Genomic DNA, 19,518 nt, shown 5'->3' on the forward strand with positions numbered 1-19,518 from the left:
ATTCATAATAGAGGTGATGGGTAAAATCTTTAATGGTTTCAAATACAAATTACAAAAATTAGTGAGAGTATGAATTTTTTTAATTTTTATAAATGAATATACTTTCTGGATAAGGTGACATATGACTTTTTACCTTTTATTTGATTAACAAGAAGGAAACAGTCTTTATAAACATTTTAAAAGATCATTTGATTTTAGCATTGTCACTTCTTGGTAGACTAGAAATTTTGTTTACAGAATCAGTTCTACAGAATTTTTATATACTTATTATATGCCCGTTTACGGGACATATCATGGTATACTGTTGTCCGTCCGTCCATCATCAACATGTGGGACAATAACTCAAAAACACTTTAACCAATTTGCATGAAACTTTGTTGAATTGTTTATATCTATTGACATGAGCTCCCTTTCGATTTCTATAAATTTAAAATTTTACCTTTCAGAGTTATGGGATTTTATTCATAAAAAAGGGGGATTTTACAGTTTTCAGACACTTTCAGAGTTATGGGATTTTATTCATAAAAAAGGGGGATTTTACAGTTTTCGGACAAGAACTCAAAGAATGCTTTGAGCAGTTTTAGTGAAACTTTGGTGAATTGTTTATATCTTTTAATGTAAGCTCCCTTTCGATTTTTATAAATTTTAGATTTAAGTGTCCGAGTTATGGGATTTTATTTTAGTTTTCAGACAATAACTCAAAAGTGCTTTGTGCAGTTTTCATGAAACTTGATGACTGTTTCATATCTATTAAAATAACCTCCCTTTAGTTTTTTTTTATAAATTTCTGATATGACATTTAGGAGTTATGGAACTTTATTCTTTGAAAAAGCGACAGGCATATCATGCGCTCATGGCGCAGCTCTTTTATTTTATTGTGGTTATAAACATGATAAATATGTAATGTTGGTTCACTGTATCATTGCATGATCGTTTATCTAATATCCTTTTATTCATATACAGGTATTGTTATAACATCAAACACATATTTATTGATTAACAAGTATGAAGTCTTGTACAAATTATTTTATTTTCAGTATGAATCTAAAAAAGGAAAGAAACCTAAAAGTGTTAGGATGACAGTTGATGAGGTAAGAGGGAAGAATTAAATGACTGATAATAACACTTTTCTAACACTTTGTTACATTCCAACTAATCATTGACCTTTTATAAGTGTATAGAAAAAATAGAGGCAAAGATACCAAAGGGACAATCAAAATAAAAACTGACAAAAAGACAACAGTCAACAAAACACACCATAGAAGATAAGAAATGTAATCAATACAAATATTCAGTTAACATCAGTCTACAAAACACACCATAGAAGATAAGAAATGTAATCAATACAAATATTCAGTTAACATCAGTCTACAAAACACACCATAGAAGATAAGAAATGTAATCAATACAAATATTCAGTTCGATGTTTATATTTTGATTTTGCCATTATTTTATTTCCTCTTACATTCACTTGTATTCAAGGTAATTGTGAAAATTCTTTCCCCTATCTTTTTAGTTTTTCACAATATTTCCCTACAATTTTCATTACTGTTTACAGATGCTGGCCAACAATGATTCAGAAAAGAAAGACAAGAAGGATAAGAAGAGTAAACGTAAGAGATCACCATCTCCTCCACCTGTTACAGAGAAGTTAAAAAAGAGAAAGAGGTATAAAACAGAATGCAAAAAACACAGAATTTTTCTATTCTAATTAAAAACATTTTTGTATATCTATGCTAGCAACAATATGTTCTACTGTAAAGTGCATTTGTACCAATATTTAATCTGCTGTACAACAGTTACTGTTTGTGATAGAATTTTCGGCAAGGGGTAAAAGGGATGTAACTGAAATGAGGAATTAGAATGGTAATGACTTTTGAATGTTATTTTACTGTATACTGTAAATTCAGAAATTATTGTGTGCATTTATTATTGCGATTTTGTCATTTTAGACTAAAATGCGATTGTCATTTTTGCGATATTGAGAAAAATCCTGTTTAATTCATGTAAAAAAATTCAAAATGCGAGTATAAATTATTGCGATTATAACCCTGTCGCATTTTTCGCAATAATAAAAACATCGCAATAATTTCTGAATTTACAGTACTTACAAAATTATATCTTTCAACTTTTGACTGCACTGTCAAATAATTGCCTTTATGTTTAATTTTACGTTTGATTTAATGCAAAGAGAATCTTTTATTCAATTTACATATGTAATGATAATTTCGTACATAGTTATGATACATGTATAATATTTGTATAGTGGTAGGAACTCCACAGCTCCAGGTTCCTCCAGTAAGAGACGTTCAAACCGTGACGAGGACGAAGACGACCTGACTAAAGAGATGGACGATCCTTCTCCTGAGACAAATATTACTGAAGTACAACTCTCTAAACAATGTAAGTTGGTCAGCACATCATTTGAGGATCCACAAAGCAACAACTTATCTGCCTTACTCAAAATTTACCATCCATAAAAAAAAGTATGTTCAAAGTAAGAAAAAAATCATATAAACAAGAAGTTAATGTTTTGAAAGGCTTTCACTCACAAAATTATTTGGTGTATCTTTTTAAAATGGAACAAGTTTTATCATTGCTCATATAACTTGGAATCTTTCAGAAATATTAAACTGAGTTGACTTGCAAATTTTAAAGGAACATTTTTGTTGCATGTATATAAAATAGGATATTTTAAAAACTTTCAGTATTTTCCATGTAGACAATTATTATACGATAGTATTTAACATTTGAATAACTTCATAAGTTAGTTTTGTATTAGTTACAATGTAATCGACTAATTCATAGATTTAGAATGTATATTTTATTATTTAAACTGGATACACTTAATACACTGTATTTGTACATTAGGCAACAATATTTTGTAAATATATTGTACATTTAAACATGCATATGTGTTGGAAGGTAAGAATTATTGTTTGATATTGGTGCTCCTGTTTTGCAACTGTTAGGAGGCACTTGGCCCATAAATGACAAAATTTCACAATGAAATCCTATTATAAAATAACTGATATAAATACACTATTGAATACATACAATTTTAGCATATACAGTTACTTTTTCACACAAATTACATACATTTTCAATAAAAATACAAGAATGGTTCAGATGAATTACCAAAACTATCATTTACTTAAAAAAGTGACCCTATCCACCTATGGACAACTCATGGAAAAAAGAAAACAATGAAGATTACATATTGGCAGGATTACCCACTAACACTAGGCATATACTACATTATTTGAACAGGGCTAGCGCATTCCTCAAATATGATAAGCTTTGTTTTCAGAAGCACACAGGTTGATAAAGTCATCCCAACAAAATAAAGCTGTCTCTTATTTACATTAACTTTAAACATCTAAAGTATGAGATTTTCCTTAAAAAGGAGAAGGTATGACAAGGCCACTTTTTTAGCCCTTGAATTCGAAAATAAAAAATATAGATTTATCATATTACATCCTTCAGACATTAAGTCTTTGAGATATCAGTGTTTTTAGATATTATTAATATTTAATTATGAGCCAAGGCCTTTAATACTCTATAAGATAATTTGCAACAAGATTTCTAATACAAAGATGTTAATGTGGGTATAAGATCTTTTTGGGATAGACCTTGGCTCACAACTTATTTTACCCAAAACGTTGTGTGAAATGGCCATTTTAGGTCGAATATGTTTATGACGTTATTGTGACATCACAATTGACATTTTCGAATTGATTTACCAATAAAACTAGCATAATTTAAAAAGAATTGAAGAATTTTACTATTTTTGCCAGTACAATGGGCCAAAGAAAAACTTTTTTATACCTCCTCCTTTCATAAAACTTCCCTCTGTATTAACCTAATGAAATCATTTAGGTCCTTGGAATCTTACACTGATCTTGTAAATTTCTTTCTCACTTGATTTTTGCACTAATGAGGGAAATTGGTTTGTGTAGAAACCTCATTGAATGGAGAGCCTGCCTCGATATAGGCACAATAAAGTTTGAAGTTATTTCCTAAAAAATGTTAGTATCTGTTGATAGAAATTTTCAGTGTTTTCTTTATCTTTGCACAAGATTTGAATAAGATATGTACCTTGTGTAAAGTACATTAACTAGAAAGGGGGACATGGAAGAGAAAACAGGGACCTGATAATCCCCCCATTTTATATATTTGGCTTTTAACTAATGCATTTCTAGTTGAAAATTAACTGCTTTGTGAGAAAAAAGCAACCAGTGGCTGTGCTAACCAAGTTTAGCATTGCTGATTTGGCTGTTCAAAGAACTGTCGGAAGTAGTTATTGTTGATTCTGTAAAGTCCATCAATTTTATGTTGTGTGTCTCATTGATGTGAAATTAAAGCGGATAAAATAAGGCAATCTTGGTTGCAGGGTCCAATAAATATCTAAGTTTCCTGCAAGGGCGTGGTCAAAACTCCCAAAAGTCGAACCAGCCCAATGGTAAGTCAGTACAATAAGCAATTAACATTGCTACTGATGACACGCCCCCTTTGTCCTTGCTTTTTGCTTAAAATCAACATATCTGCTATTTGTCATGGTCAAGCAATAAACATGGAGTCCTACTAGTAATTGCATGGAAGGTTGGATTAACTTTTACCTATTATAAGACCTACTTAGAACAGTGATTGCAAGGGATTTAGTTTATGACCTGTGTTGAGCATTATCATTCTTAGGTGTCCATGTTTGTAATTGTAAACTAGATTTAAACAAAATGTATGCTTTTATATAATTGTATTCCAATTTGTACCAGCTTTGGGTGGATAAGTATTCTATAAGTTTAGTTCCAGTATGTACCCTTCAACTTTGATGTGGTATGCTTCCAAAAAAACCTGTTGATTTTACATTAACACATCTTAAGGTGACTAAAACTTACTATGGAATGTCATTTTTCGGTTGGGAAGGTATGGGCAAAAGTTTATATGGAAATTATTAAACCCTGGACCCTTTACTAAATTTGATCTACATGGAATTCTATTCAAGGTCCTTGAAATAAAAAAAAGGGTATTGTCTGGTGAGCACTACTGCTATTACTGGAATCTCTAATTGGCTGTCATATATCAAGAGTTATGAATTTAAAGATAATGCACTGTATTTACAGAAGTGTCGTCTATATATGCATGATTTATTAGTTTTTAAATTTAATCTTTTTTCACAGAAAACAGCATTTTGTATTAGTGATTAATAACTTAAAGAATATGTCTCTTTCAATTTCACTCTTGACCATTTATTTGGAGTAAATACAGGTTCATGCTACATATTTCATGAAAACATAATTGAATTTTTCCTTTGATCTTTTATTTTATAAACACTGTCATTTGGATTTAAAAAAAAACATAACAGACCTTAATTCTGATGTTGATTTACCTTTTTTTATTACAAATGCTGTTTTCAGTGTTGTTATAAAACTTAAAAAAGCACAAAAATGTTATATTATTATGTTCCTAGTTTTTAGTTTTAATTTTTCTGTGGTAGCGGGATACTTGTTTAGCTTAAGTTATCTACTTCAATAACTCTGTTAGCTTTGCTATTCCAGGTAATTGTCTTATGATTTACAATTGATAATTAATTTTGGTCAGAATAAAAAAAACATTCTTAGCTAACTACAGCACACTTATTAATACTTTAATATTGTCTTCATTCACATTGGGAAATAAGGCCACAATCACACCATTTATTGTAAATTAAACTACTCTGTGCCAAGTCTTATAAAACTTCAGCTCTATTCAAAATTAATTCTTTTAAATTACACCTTATTCATAAGGGAAAATCCAACCTTTTTTTTTTACCTGGGATAGCTATAATCTCTTTGCATGTCAAACATCACAAAGTTTCTTCTATTACAAAAACTTCATTATATGGAGGAGAAGTTAGTACTGTTAATGTGATTGGTATATGTACTTGTAGCCAGCAGAACTCAGAAGGACAGTGAAAATCAACCAATCAAAGGAGGAACCATGATAGATTTAGATGAGGAATCAGTGGATAAGGTTTGTGGAATATCTTCTTATTTGATTTGGTGTGAAAAATATACTGTGGATGCATTATTATTCATGGGATATCAATTTTAATGGATTTTGTAGATAAAGGTGAACAAATTTTCTATAGGCTTGCATGCAAACTTTGGCAAATCCACGAATTCAAATATTTCATACGAAAATAGTTTTCCCTCAATCCAACGAAAAATTGGTATACATGAAAATAAACATGTCCACAGTAAAAAATTAATATGGTAATAGTACACAATTTCATAATAAATATTTACAGATAATTTTTCTTATTCATGATATATCTTGTTAAATCTATTACATCAATATAAGTTTTTATTATTGATGAAAATGATTAACCCAGTGACACTCGTGACTGTTTCCTTGTGAACTAGCATGTTAAAAATCTGACTCAGTGTGTTTCAGACTAGTACAAAACAGCATTGTTACTCAGTAATTCATATCACATTAACATGTTTTCGTGCAGAATAGGCATTTAATAGGCCACTGTAGATTAAACAGAGATTCATTATCAAATATTTAAAAAGATGAAAGTTAATTTGAAGAACAGAAAATTCATTTACTGGTAAAGAAAATGTAAGAAAAGTTTGTCTTTGAATGGCAGGTAAGCTTGTCTGTGATTATAAATTGATTTGTTCTGGACAGGCTGTTAAATGTTATGTAAATTAGACATTTAAAATTACCACAATGATAGGTAATAAAATAAGTTTTTAAGAAGCACAATTTTTATTTTAAGTCCAATTTTGTTGTTGTAGTTTGTAGATGAAGGAAGAGCAGAGGAGGAAGTTGAAGAGACCAAAGTTGAGGATGACGATGATAATGTGACGGAACAGACCCACCATATTGTTGTACCAAGTTATGCTTCTTGGTTTGATTATAATGCTATACATGCCATAGAGAAACGAGCCTTACCAGAATTCTTCAATGGAAGAAATAAATCTAAAACTCCTGAAATGTAAGTTAATGTTGATGTCAACATCTAAGGATGAACCCTATATTAAATCTGATAACAATACTGTGTGTTTATGTTTGAATAGTAAAGTTGATTCCTCTTTTGTATAACCAAAATGTCAGAGAAAGTTATGTAGTCAACAGAAATATTTGATGTTATGAAAAATACCTGTTTCTTTACTTTTTGATAATTAGTAATCAATCATCCGTATGTTGTTAAATATATACTGTGGATTCATTATTATTCGTTTGGTACCAATTTTCGTGGGTTTCGCTGGTACAGGTGAACCACGAATTTAAATATTCCACGAAATACAAATTTCTATCAGGTTGCATGCAGACTTTGGCAAAACCACGAAATCACGTATCCACGAAAAGGCAAGTTTTCCGCAATCCACGATAATTGGTACCCACGAAAATAAATGAATCCACAGTATACGATTCACACTTGAAAATAAGATTAAAAAACAACAGGTTTGTAATTTAGTTTACTGAATTTACCCTGATCCCGACAAGACTTCATCTGCTAATACAGGAAGTAAAATGAAAATTTCTTTAATAAAGTAAAAATAATTTGTATTGCAGATTAGTAGCATACAGAAACTTCATGATAGATACATACAGACTTAATCCAACAGAATACCTTACCAGTACTGCCTGTCGTAGAAACTTAGCTGGAGACGTTTGTGCAATAACTCGAGTGCATGCTTTCCTAGAGCAATGGGGACTTCTTAATTATCAAGTGGATGCTGAAAACAGACCATCATCAATGGGACCACCACCCACATCACATTTTCACATCATGGCAGACACACCATCTGGTTTACAACCTGTCAATCCACCAAAGATCAATCAGGTTTGTGCTGTCTTTTTCATGATGTAGGGAAAAGTACACATGTGTTCAAATTTTACAGCCATTTCATTAACATATAATACTTGGCTTGCCATAGAGCTTTAATCAGTGATCTCCCCAGGCCGTTTTAGCGTTGCGGCACCATGAAGCTATAATTTTTATCCATGACGCTATAAAAAATTCCGCGACACTATAATTATTTTGAGGATGCTATTTTTATACACCCGTCAAAATTTTGACGGGACATATTATGGTATACAAATGTCATCTATCCGTCTGTCTGTCCGGCGTAAACATGTCGCACTGTAACTTGAGAACGACTTATCCAAATTTCATGAAACTTAACATTGTTGTTTCTTATGATGGTCAAACAATCTGATTATTTTTTGGTGAAAATAAGATTAAAACTTTTTGAGTTACGGGACTTAGTAACTAAAACAGGTGTGTGTGTTTTTTTCACATGTCGCGCAGTATCTCAAAAACAATTTATGATTATTGCTTAAAACTTTACACACTTCTTAGTTATATTAATCTTAAGATCTGTATACTTTTTGGTGATGATTGAAAATTTTATTTTTGAGTTATTGAGTATTTTGTAAAAAAAGGGGGGAGGGGTTTTTCACATGTCGCGCCGTATCTCAAAAACGATTTATGATTATTGCTTAAAATTTTACACACTTCTTAGTTATATTAATCTAAAGATCTGTATACTTTTTGGTTTTGATTCAAAATTTTATTTTAGAGATATCGAGTTTTTTGTAAAAAAAGGGGGTTTTCGCATGTCAGGCCGTATGTCAGAAACTATTTATGATTATTGCATAAAAATTCACACACAAGGCGACAGGCGTATCATGCGCTCATGGCGCAGCTGTTTATTTTTTCTTTTCTCTATACATTACTGCGCAAAATATGCGATGTCCTAATTTTTGAACTTTCATCTAATTACCGCTTGTGATAATAAAAATTAAATCACCTTTAATTTTAATCTATTCAAGTCGGACAATAGAGGCAATTAAGAGTGATTAAATAAGTGTTAATTGCCCTGTGGGTGATAACTGTTTGGATACGATTACCTCAAGCTGACACTTATGACATGACTAATAACACGTGGTCCAATTGCAAATTTTGACATTGAGAAAATCGAATCAGAAAGTCATAAACAACTCGAAATCTACGTTTGCAGATCTTTGCACCATGGCATAACTGTCTCCCAAGAGATGAAAAAAAATATGCGGGGTACCTCGATGTTGACAAAATGGCTGACATAACCAAGTTGTAAAATTATGCAATGTCGAATTAACAGCAATTTTTCAATAAGTAAAAATTATTCAAAAAGATATAAACGAGTTAATTCCTTTTGAAAAGAGGTGAAAGCACTGACTTTACAGATTGGTCGTATGTTATTTCATACTAACAACTTTTAAAGAAGTATTTTCTTTCCCTTCCGGTACTTGTTACTCGAGAGCATATATTAAACATTCTGAATTTCGGCAAAATAAGTTTGATACTGTATTAGAACATGATGAAAATTGCCTTTTGTTAATGTTTTATCCATTTATTGTATTAAAAGCGTCATATTCATTTCAATCGCTTGTCAAACATTGTTTATTTTCGTTAATTTTTCTTTGACTGCCATTGAAATATTATTTAAATACGGATCGGATGCGGGATTCATCGGAAGCGGACCAGCTTTGACCAAAATCCGCATTTTGAAAACAGCTAACAGAATAATAATGATCCCATAAAGAAAAAAATATGCATTCCACACGCATTAACAGACTTTTTGTTATTCCCAATTTTATTTTTGTTGTATCTCCTTGTTAAATGTATTTATTTTTATGTAAATGCATTGTTTCAATTTACCAATTAAAGTAGCTTAACTTTGTTAAAAATATATATCTTTTTGATAAGAAACAACTGGGACTAATACATTGAGTCCCAGGAAACAATGAATTTCATAAACATGATAAACAGAATAGTCTTTTAATTGAAATTTAATTGAAATGGGATACTATTTTTTGATATAAAAAAAAATCTTTTTTGTACTATATATTTAGTTGGTAGTTTCTGACAAGAGGAAAAATATAATTATGTAACTATAAATGAATATGGAAGACATAAACTGAAACAGCTGTTTAAACTCAGTTATGATTTGAACAATATAAACATTATATTTAAAGGAAATAAAGCATCACCGCGGCTCGACAAATGACATTGACAACATACAATTTGTTTCTTTTACGCCAAATGTGATGCTATCCAAAATTTCTGGGGAGAACACTGTTTTAATTAATATATTGTATCTGTATTTTCTCTGTTGCTCATTGCATTAACTATAACAAATGGGAATGCAGTTTAAATTGAAAACTTGTACTTTTTTAATAGATCAAAGAGTTAATTGAAAATATTTCCTATAGTATCCAAACTTTATTTTTATTATACCCCTGGTTTAAAAGAGGTTGTTTACTTCTGCCAAACATGTCTTGCACATAATTATTTTTTTCTCAGCAACTACAAGTCATACCCTTTTTCTAAGTTTGTGTATAATTAGTGAGCCTCAGCTCACAGTATATCTTTTTTCTTAAATAGCATCAATTTAGAAATCATTTAATTAAGAGCTTAGTTGTCAGTTTTCTATTTGAAAACCAAAAAAAAGAATATAAAAAAAACCTCACTAAAAACATTTGATTTCTTTACAGCCATCAGCAGCTAAACAGATTGTAAACTTTGATGATAAAGAGAATGGTCGGGAGTACGATGAGAGGAAAGAGTTATCTAACTTTAGTCTTAGAATGGACCAGTACAGTAAAAAGGCTCTAAAGGTAAGATATACATTTGTTTGTCACAGTAAACTGTAATTTCTTTTATTACCTTTAACATGAGAACCTGTAAGTATTTTGATACTGTTTCATTGGTAATTACTCACATGATTTAAATTGTACGTATCCAGTAAATTTAAATAAAGGATACCAAAAAAAATATGGTCAATGGATCAGTGGGCTGTAACTTCATTCAGCAAATTATTTGAACAGAACTTCATCACCCCAGTAGGAAATATTCAGACATTAGAAATAGATATTTTGTCTACTTTGAAATTTTGAAAAAAGCAATGTGTAGAAAAATGTTATTAGTGTTTGTGAATATTATAATAATTCTTTGGGTTTTTTATAAATAGAAAATGTTAAAGTAAAGTATTATGTAGAAGGTATTAATGTTTTACAATATTTTAGGATAAAGGAGCAGCAACACGTTCCCGTGAATGGACCGACCAGGAGACTCTTTTGTTATTAGAGGCCTTGGAGATGTATAAAGATGACTGGAATAAAGTCAGTGAACATGTTGGCAGTCGGACACAAGATGAATGTATACTTCATTTCCTTAGACTGCCTATAGAAGATCCGTTCATGGAAGAAGACTTTGGTCATTTAGGTAATGTTAGATTGATTAAAGTAAAGAATAAGAAAAACAATTACTTCTTGATATATTATATAGCACCACAGGCAAATTTCATTTACACAAATTTGATTAGGCTTCAGATTTACTTTAAAATTAAATCACAAATTAATTTAATGATTTTTTTTTACAATTTACAGTATTTACATTCTATTTCAGATAAGTAATTGAGAGAAAATTGACATACAGACGCACTATAAATTGTATGTTTTGCCATTACCTAATTTTTATTTGTCAAATATTTTTATTACAGGTCCATTAGCATACCAGCCTGTACCATTTTCACAAAGTGGTAACCCTATTATGTCAACAGTAGCTTTCTTAGCCTCAGTTGTGGATCCGAGAATAGCATCATCTGCAGCTAAAGCAGCTTTAGGTTTGTATTACTTGCCAATGTTTTTATGGTACATGCAGCTAAAGCAGCTTTAGGTTTGTATTACTTGCCAATGTTTTTATGGTACAGGAATGTCACAATCTTATACTCAAGCCATCTTGCTGTACTACTGAGAAAACAGTTCATTGATAGAAAATAGTTTAATTTATTAGAATAATTGAATGGGAAAACAACTGATAATGAGTATGACTCATGACACAATATCTAATGCAAGGGAGCTTATTGCTGTAAATGTATCCTCAAGATTAAAGAGTGAACTAGACTGAAGAGAAATGCAGCTCAGCTTGTCAGTCTAGCATAAAGTAGGCATCTTGAAAACATTAAATTGACATGTTTCATCCTGAATATGCATTAACTTGCCACAGTACATCAAAACAAACATGAATCAATCAATCAAATATTTTTTTAGAACACTTCAAAATGAGGATTGAAATATTGATATATTTACAATATCAACCAAATGGATTGTAGCATTCAGATTTTTTTTTTTGTGACAAATTTGTTGTGTAAGGTATAGTACAAAATGATTATGTTTGATTTTTATAGAACAATTTTCTAAGATGAAGGACGAAGTACCTCCTGCTTTAGTAGATGCCCATGTGAAGACTGTTGAAGAAGCAGTTAAAGAAGGGAAAGATGTGGACCAGAACTTTGGTCTTGAGAAAAGTGGTATTGCTGGAACTGCTCCAGAAAAAGAGGAAGGTGGGTAGTTTTTGTTTTTGTTTTGCCTGTTAAGGGCATACTATACAGGAGCAAGGGCAGACAATAATGGGTCAAAATACAATGTGTTGTTTTCACAACGTTGCTACATGAATTTGAAAATATATGCAAAGGAAAGTAAACATGTTGTATATTTAAGCATGCAAAATCTATTGACAGGGCACATGATTTGTTGCAGAATGAAGACTGTTTGCTTTTTTGCATGAAATATTTCATATATGACAGTAATCATATAGCATTTATTTAGATGTACTGTGAGAATAGCTGCACTAGGGTGTTGCATTAAAATACACTGCAGCTTATTTAGCTCCATATCAGGGATTTCAGACATTTAAAGTTTTTTTTTTTACATAAATGCATTACATCTTTTTTAATGCATTTATATTGACAAGAAAATTCTATACAGCTTTTTCTATGGCCAATACTTGTATGAATTCATTTTCACCATACTTTAAGGCCTATTCATTAAGGAACACTATGCCAAAAAAATAAGCAAAAATATTGCTTTCCATTTTACAGTTATTTTTTTCAGAAAAGCATTGAAAAATAAAATTTTGTGTTTTTTAATGAAACATCCTGAATGAATGAAAATTGATACCCCATGAACATGTTTTGCTTTGTTTTCAACTGTATTAATTATTTGTTTCAGTACCTCATAAAATGTGAACGCAGGGGCCCTTGCTGACAAAGCTTAACATGGCAGTTACATAGTTATTTTCTTTATTGAAATAACTTATATACCCTGAGCATTGCACAAAATTGTGGTTTCCTAAATGTTTTATTATATTACTGTTTTAAATCCACACTGAAGTGCAACCACATATATTAGACAAAAGGAAAATAGTTTAGGAGAATGACTCTTTTAAGTTATATTCTATACTAGATAGGTCGTATTCATAAGTGTTATGAGGTGCTATCTTTTTACAGAGGAAGCAGATAAGGACAAGGAAGGAAAATCAGAAGAAAAGAAAGATGAAAGTAAAGAGGAAGGAAAAGAGAAAGATAAGGTTAGTTAGATTACTAAACACAACATTAACATTAAAATTTACCTTTTGACATTCACAATTTTATATTTGTTTAAACTTATAAAAGCAAGAAATATACTTAACAACAAAAGAAACACACTCCATTAATTTCTTTTGAGAAATAAATTCTTTTTAAAAAGTGATTGAAATAATTCAAAATTTTGACACAATATTTCTCATTTAGAAAAAATCCAGTTTGAAAAATAGTAGAGAAAGTTTATTTTTGTATGCACCACATACAGAATTGATGGTATGAACCAGTATAGTGTTTGACTATCTTATTGCAATCATATTCAGCTATTAATATGGGAAATAACAAATTGAAGTAAAGATAACGGAATAGCTTGTTAACAAGTCAGTTTAGAATATGTAATAAGGCTGGCTGTTATAGAAATGACTGCAATAGAATGGAAGGGAAGCATTTCTTGAAATTTTTGTATTTAGGTAAAGATGTAGGATGTTTTTTAAAACATGTAAATGCATGGTTTAATTATTTCATTAATAGCTTAATTTAATCAAATACTTTTGTTAAAAGTGATGTATTTTTCTTGATTTAAGTCTGAAGAATCCATGGAAACAGACCAGGAAAAACTAGATGACAAATCAGAAGAAAAGAAAGAAAAAGAAGAGGAAGGCAGGAAAGAGGAAAAACCAGAAAAGGAAGAGGTATGCAATATATTATCATCTCCAATATTTGTAAAAAATAAACCATGAGAAACTTTTATGAAAACAGATAATTTTATTTCGTGCAACATAGATTTCAGTAGTCAAAAACAATCATATCTTCTTTTATAGGAAAAAATAAATGCACATGGAATATTTGGAACAGAGATATCAGTTAGAGTAACCAAAACACATAATTGTCTACAATTACTCTTTTCCCAGTTTTGTGAAATTTACATTAGGGCTATTCCATTAAAATGTATGTGGGAGGGTAGGAAGGGAAGTTTAAATATTGAATGTGGGTCATGGGTCTTTTTTCAGTATGCCTCTATTACCATTATGCAAAATTATCTAAAAATGGTTCTTGGTTGTAGGGATATTTTGAAAGTCCCTTCCTACCCTCCCACATACATTTTAATGGAATAGCCCTTATAATATGACGACAGTTAAGAAAATGTTTTAAAATCTCAAATAAAATCATTGGAAATCAGTTTCTAATGCTGTTTTGGCTCACGAAGTTGGAAATTCGTTAGTTTTCTTGTTTAATGATCTCAAGTTTTTGTAGCTTTAAAAATAGTTTTCTTATTTAAATTACAAATCAGACCAAAGCAGAAGGAGAACAAGAGAAGAAAACAGATAGTGACGTAAAGACAGAGGATAAAGAAGAAGAAAATAAAGAAAAAACTGAAGTTGTTGCTTGGAAACCAGATGGGAATATTGCAACTGCTGCTGCAGCAGCACTTTCATCAGCTGCTGTGAAAGCTAAGGTAAAATGCTTGACCAAATATTTTTAATCATATATTCAACCATGTGGTGCAGCTAATCATAATTACATCGATAATAATATTTTGATTTTCTGCTTTTGTATTGAGTGAAGACATGTTGAATACAAAATAATGAAAATCATGCTTTCGTTAAACAATTATTTAACTTGTTATATATATTTTTATTTAAATATTTCAGCATCTTGCAGCTGTTGAAGAAAGGAAAATTAAAAGTTTAGTTGCCCTGTTGGTAGAAACACAGATGAAAAAGTTAGAAATCAAGCTACGACACTTTGAAGAGTTAGAAACTATAATGGACAGGGAAAGAGATGCTGTAAGGATTTATTTATTCAGATTTTTTTATAAAAATTTGTATAAAACTTTAAAAAATATTATAACCAGGAATTTTGATGATTAAATTTATCTGTTCAATGTTTCATTAATTCACAGGAAGCAAATAAATATAAATGGAGCTGAAAATATGCATCCACAGATACAAAAATCCTTTTTAATTTTTTAGTTATGTCCTTGAGAAGAGTTAAATGTGTGATATATATTCATTTAAAGCAATGTCTTTAATATGTTTTTAAATCAGCTCAGTAGTCAGTGCTTTTGTACTGACATGACTTTTATATAACATTGTTCTAAAATCACCGTTGATATACTAAGAAATTATTAACAAACTAAGATTAAAACTCATTCACAAAAAAGTTAATCTTAGATAAAATTTGCTATTCTCTTTCGGTTATTTTTGGTCATATAATTTCGTACATTACTGTTTATTTATGCATCCCTTGCTTTCAAATGTTCATGTTTGAGCTTTCCTGATGAAGGTTATTTCAGAAAAAAACTTCAGACACACAAATTCATAAAGTGTTGTTTTCATTTTAAGCTTGAGTACCAAAGACAGCAGTTGTTACAAGAGAGACAACAGTTCCACATGGAACAAATCAAGGCTGCTGAACACAGAGCAAGACAGATGGCCATGCAACAGTTAGTCACAGAACAGAGAAGTCAAGGTTCAACATCAGATCAACCAGGTATACTGCTTTACATTGTCAACAAAAAAGGGGGGAAGACTACACAAACAATAAAAAATAGAAATAAAATTACATTCTTTTATCCTTTAAAGCTTTACTTGCTTTAATTAGTGACTTGTACAGTTTTATTCAAGCTAGAAACTTTTTGCATGTTTAAAAAATCATACATTATGATAATTGGAGAGATTTGATCACTATAAATTAATTCAGATGCATAGTCATTGATATTGTCCATTCTGTTTAGATTGTTTTAAATTTGCTACTCAAAATTCCTGTTACTGTATTTACTGACTTAAAAATGACTGATATTATTATTCTCTGTCAGTTTTATAAGATTAAAAAATCCTATGTTTAATTATTTACAATTGTTTAACTTTATTGTGACAAATTTCAGTGGAGTCAGTTCAGATTTTTCCTGATTTTGGCAGCATCTTGTAAATCTTTAAAAGTAATTGAAGCTATTATTATATAGTAAGTATATAATTTTGTATATTCAGGTTCACCAGCTCCATCCCCTTTACCTGCAGCTTCAGCCAGCTTAGCAGCAGCAGTTAATTATCCAATGACAGGCTCGCCTATGGCTCCAATGCCTCCACCTGGTCCTCAGGCAGCACAACAGGCATCACAAGAATCTCCAGCACCTCCTACATCAGCATCACCAGCCCCTCTCATGTCCGCACCATCAGATCCACCCACCCAACCTCAGACACAGAATGTACCTCTACCAGCTTCAGTAGGAAATACAGATGTACCGCCAGAAGGTGGGTTTAGTTCTCATTTTTTTAAGCAATGGAATGTTCTATACTGATGATTTTTATACGACCGCAAAAAATTTGCGGTCGTGTCTTGGTATCACGTCGTTGGCGTCAGCGTCGTCTGAAGACATTTGGTTTCCGGACAATAACTTTAATTAAAGTGTATGGATCTCTATGAAATTTAACCAAAAGGTTCAATACCACAAAAGGAAGGTTGGGATTGTTTTTGGGGGTGATGGTCCCAATTGTTCAGGAATAAGGGGCCAAAATGGGTCTAAAACAAGCATTTTTCTAGTTTTCAGACAATAACTTGTGTTGAAGTGTATGGATGTCACTTAATTTGTACCACATTCTCTTCAAATATTTTTTTTTTGGAGGGGGGGGGCGGGGGGGTAAAAAAAAAAATTTTGGGGGGTCAATTTTTTTTTCCTCAAGATTTAAGAAACTGTCAATTTTCCAAAGAAAAAAATTGGGGGGTCACAATTTATTTTGCTAATTCTTTGTATATAGTCTGAAAACAGATTTACTAAGTATTGCGCAACAGCACAGTGTATTGCACAACAGCAAGAAATCTTCAATTGAATATAAATTCCAACCAATTTCAAGTTCTTTGACACATTTACTCTGTGTCAGAAACCTATAATGTGTCAAATATTTAATTACAATCCAAATTCAGACCTGTATCAAGCTTGAATATTGTGTCCATTTTTGCCCCAACTGTTCAGGGTTGGACCTCTGCGGTCGTATCCAGCTGCGCTCGGCAAAGCAGTTTATGTAAGTTGTAATTCAATATTTACAGTACTGATCTTTTATTGGCTAATAGACTAATCATTTGATTCTGTCATATGTTTTCAATTTGTATGAAAACAATATATTTGTTTGAAAACAACTCTAAGACTTTAGAATTATCAGTTGTGCCCACCTAATAAATCAACACTTTTATTTACACACATTGTTTGTGTACTTTGTGCAAATGGTTATGTTTATTAAAAAATTTCAAATTTATTGATCTGAAAAAGTAATTGACATTATATATTATATTATGAGAATAATTGATAGAAATATTTAACAATAAATTATTATCATATGATATATAGATATATGATAATTATTGACATTTCATAATTATTTTACAAGCTATTGCTTATAAAAATTTTTTTTTTTTTTTTTTTTATATATATCTTTGTATTTTATAGGACTTTCTCAGAAACCTGAAGAAATGCAGCTAGAACAGCCTGAACCAATGGCAGTTGACTCACAGCCTCAACCATTACCATCATCATCATCATCATAGATTATCTCCCTTTGTGTTCCTCTTAAATTTGAACTGGAAACAAAGAATTTTATTGCTGAGATCTGACCATTATAATTCATTCATTTCATCATGTCATTTTGACCATGCTCATAGCTCATATCATATCAGACATCCAGTGAAGCATTTATTTTATCAACTTGGATTTTCAATGGAGAGATGTTCAGGCTTAATGTGATCTTTAATAGGATTACAGGTGTCAAGAATCGTATAAATGAATGACCATGCTATGAATGATCTAGGAAAAATGTTTTCAGAAGAACAATCCAATTTAAATGACATGAAATAGTAGTGAGAATTCATTGAAATATAAAATGATCAATTAGTCCTAATGTTGTGCACATTGTGTTTTATGTCATTGTAAATGTTTGGTGCTGCATCATAATGTAAATACATCAATATAATCATTAAAAACATGAAAACAAACTTCATTTTACAACTTTTCACACATTTGTATACTTTATATTAATAATAATATTGTTTGCTTTAAAGTTTATATATATGAAATGTTGCCATTGATTTTCAAACTTGATGCAAATTTTACAACATTCATATTAATTTAATAAAATTTTAGAATGAGAACAAATAGTAGGAGAAAATTAAGAATCAACTGGCTTGTCATCATGAATTGTTTTTATTTGTAAGATTTGGGCAATTTAATGAAAAAGAAATGAATTCCCCTATTAACCTTACATTAAAACATTTCTCTGAAAGGATAGTGAAAGGCATTATGTCATTTTAGTTTCTAGTAATTTTTTCTGGGCTCTAGGTCATAAAACTTTACTCAGTACTCGGAGTACAAAATTTGTGCTATAAACACCAAATCCAGGATTTTGATTGGTTGATTTTTGAGTCTGAGTAAGAAAATCGTGCTCGAAAGTTTTATGACCGCAAGGCCAGATCTCTTGGCCACAAATAGAGAGCTATTGGCAATATACAGGTCTAAGTATTTTTTTTGGGGGGGGGGGGGGGGGGGGATGTGTCATTAAATACAAGATGGTGATTGGTAAGGTCTTTGTACCAGGTATGAAATATGAGCTGGGACCCAGTAAGCCACTGTCCTTAAGATATGACCTTGGCTACTGATATTTTTTTTTTATTTTTTGCATTGTTATACAGCAGTGGACTCAATGATAAAAGCTTGGCTAGTATAAGAGTAGTAGAACTGAACATTTTCATTTCTTTTCTACAAACCCAGTTCTACTCTCTGCAAAATGCCTTGAAAACTTCTACTTGATCATTGGAAATGCAGAAATTAATACATTTGATATTTGGATGCATGATCAGATGTAAATTCATGATGTTTAACTGATGTGAAAAAAATGCAACTGAGTTTAGACAACTCCATTTACAATTGGCATTTTCACTCACTTTAACCTAAAAGCAAAATACAATTTTGTGATATTCAAGTCTTGGAACTTAAGTGATTTTATAGTTGTCACCTCTATAAAGTACATTTTATTACATTGTACTTTTTTAAGTCTTAAATATGAATATGTGTTGTATAGTAATGTAGTGTAAACACTGATTAAAAAGTGAAAAAATAAATTTTGATAGATAA

General features: G+C 30.8%; 1 protein-coding gene across 2 annotated transcripts in view; it reads left to right on the forward strand.

Moving 5' to 3' along the window:
- The window catches only part of LOC127699865 (SWI/SNF complex subunit SMARCC2-like), a 33,214-nt gene extending 13,696 nt beyond the window's left edge, over nt 1-19,518 (forward strand). The window contains exons 8-25 of one of the 2 annotated variants that reach the window (XM_052203273.1): nt 1,038-1,091; nt 1,559-1,668; nt 2,267-2,403; nt 4,394-4,462; nt 5,927-6,009; nt 6,783-6,982; nt 7,564-7,834; nt 10,531-10,653; nt 11,062-11,260; nt 11,538-11,660; nt 12,225-12,380; nt 13,326-13,405; nt 13,982-14,089; nt 14,689-14,853; nt 15,050-15,184; nt 15,743-15,890; nt 16,388-16,651; nt 17,842-19,518. In XM_052203273.1, the coding sequence (XP_052059233.1) occupies nt 1,038-1,091; nt 1,559-1,668; nt 2,267-2,403; nt 4,394-4,462; nt 5,927-6,009; nt 6,783-6,982; nt 7,564-7,834; nt 10,531-10,653; nt 11,062-11,260; nt 11,538-11,660; nt 12,225-12,380; nt 13,326-13,405; nt 13,982-14,089; nt 14,689-14,853; nt 15,050-15,184; nt 15,743-15,890; nt 16,388-16,651; nt 17,842-17,939 (2,523 nt within the window). In that variant the 3' untranslated portion in view covers nt 17,940-19,518. The remainder of the gene's footprint in view (nt 1-1,037; nt 1,092-1,558; nt 1,669-2,266; nt 2,404-4,393; nt 4,463-5,926; nt 6,010-6,782; nt 6,983-7,563; nt 7,835-10,530; nt 10,654-11,061; nt 11,261-11,537; nt 11,661-12,224; nt 12,381-13,325; nt 13,406-13,981; nt 14,090-14,688; nt 14,854-15,049; nt 15,185-15,742; nt 15,891-16,387; nt 16,652-17,841) is intronic. The other variant, XM_052203274.1, reaches the window with a different exon arrangement.

This window comes from Mytilus californianus, unplaced genomic scaffold (genome assembly GCF_021869535.1).
Source record: "Mytilus californianus isolate M0D057914Y unplaced genomic scaffold, xbMytCali1.0.p SCAF_42, whole genome shotgun sequence".
In the NCBI taxonomy this organism is placed as follows: Eukaryota; Metazoa; Mollusca; class Bivalvia; order Mytilida; family Mytilidae; genus Mytilus; species Mytilus californianus.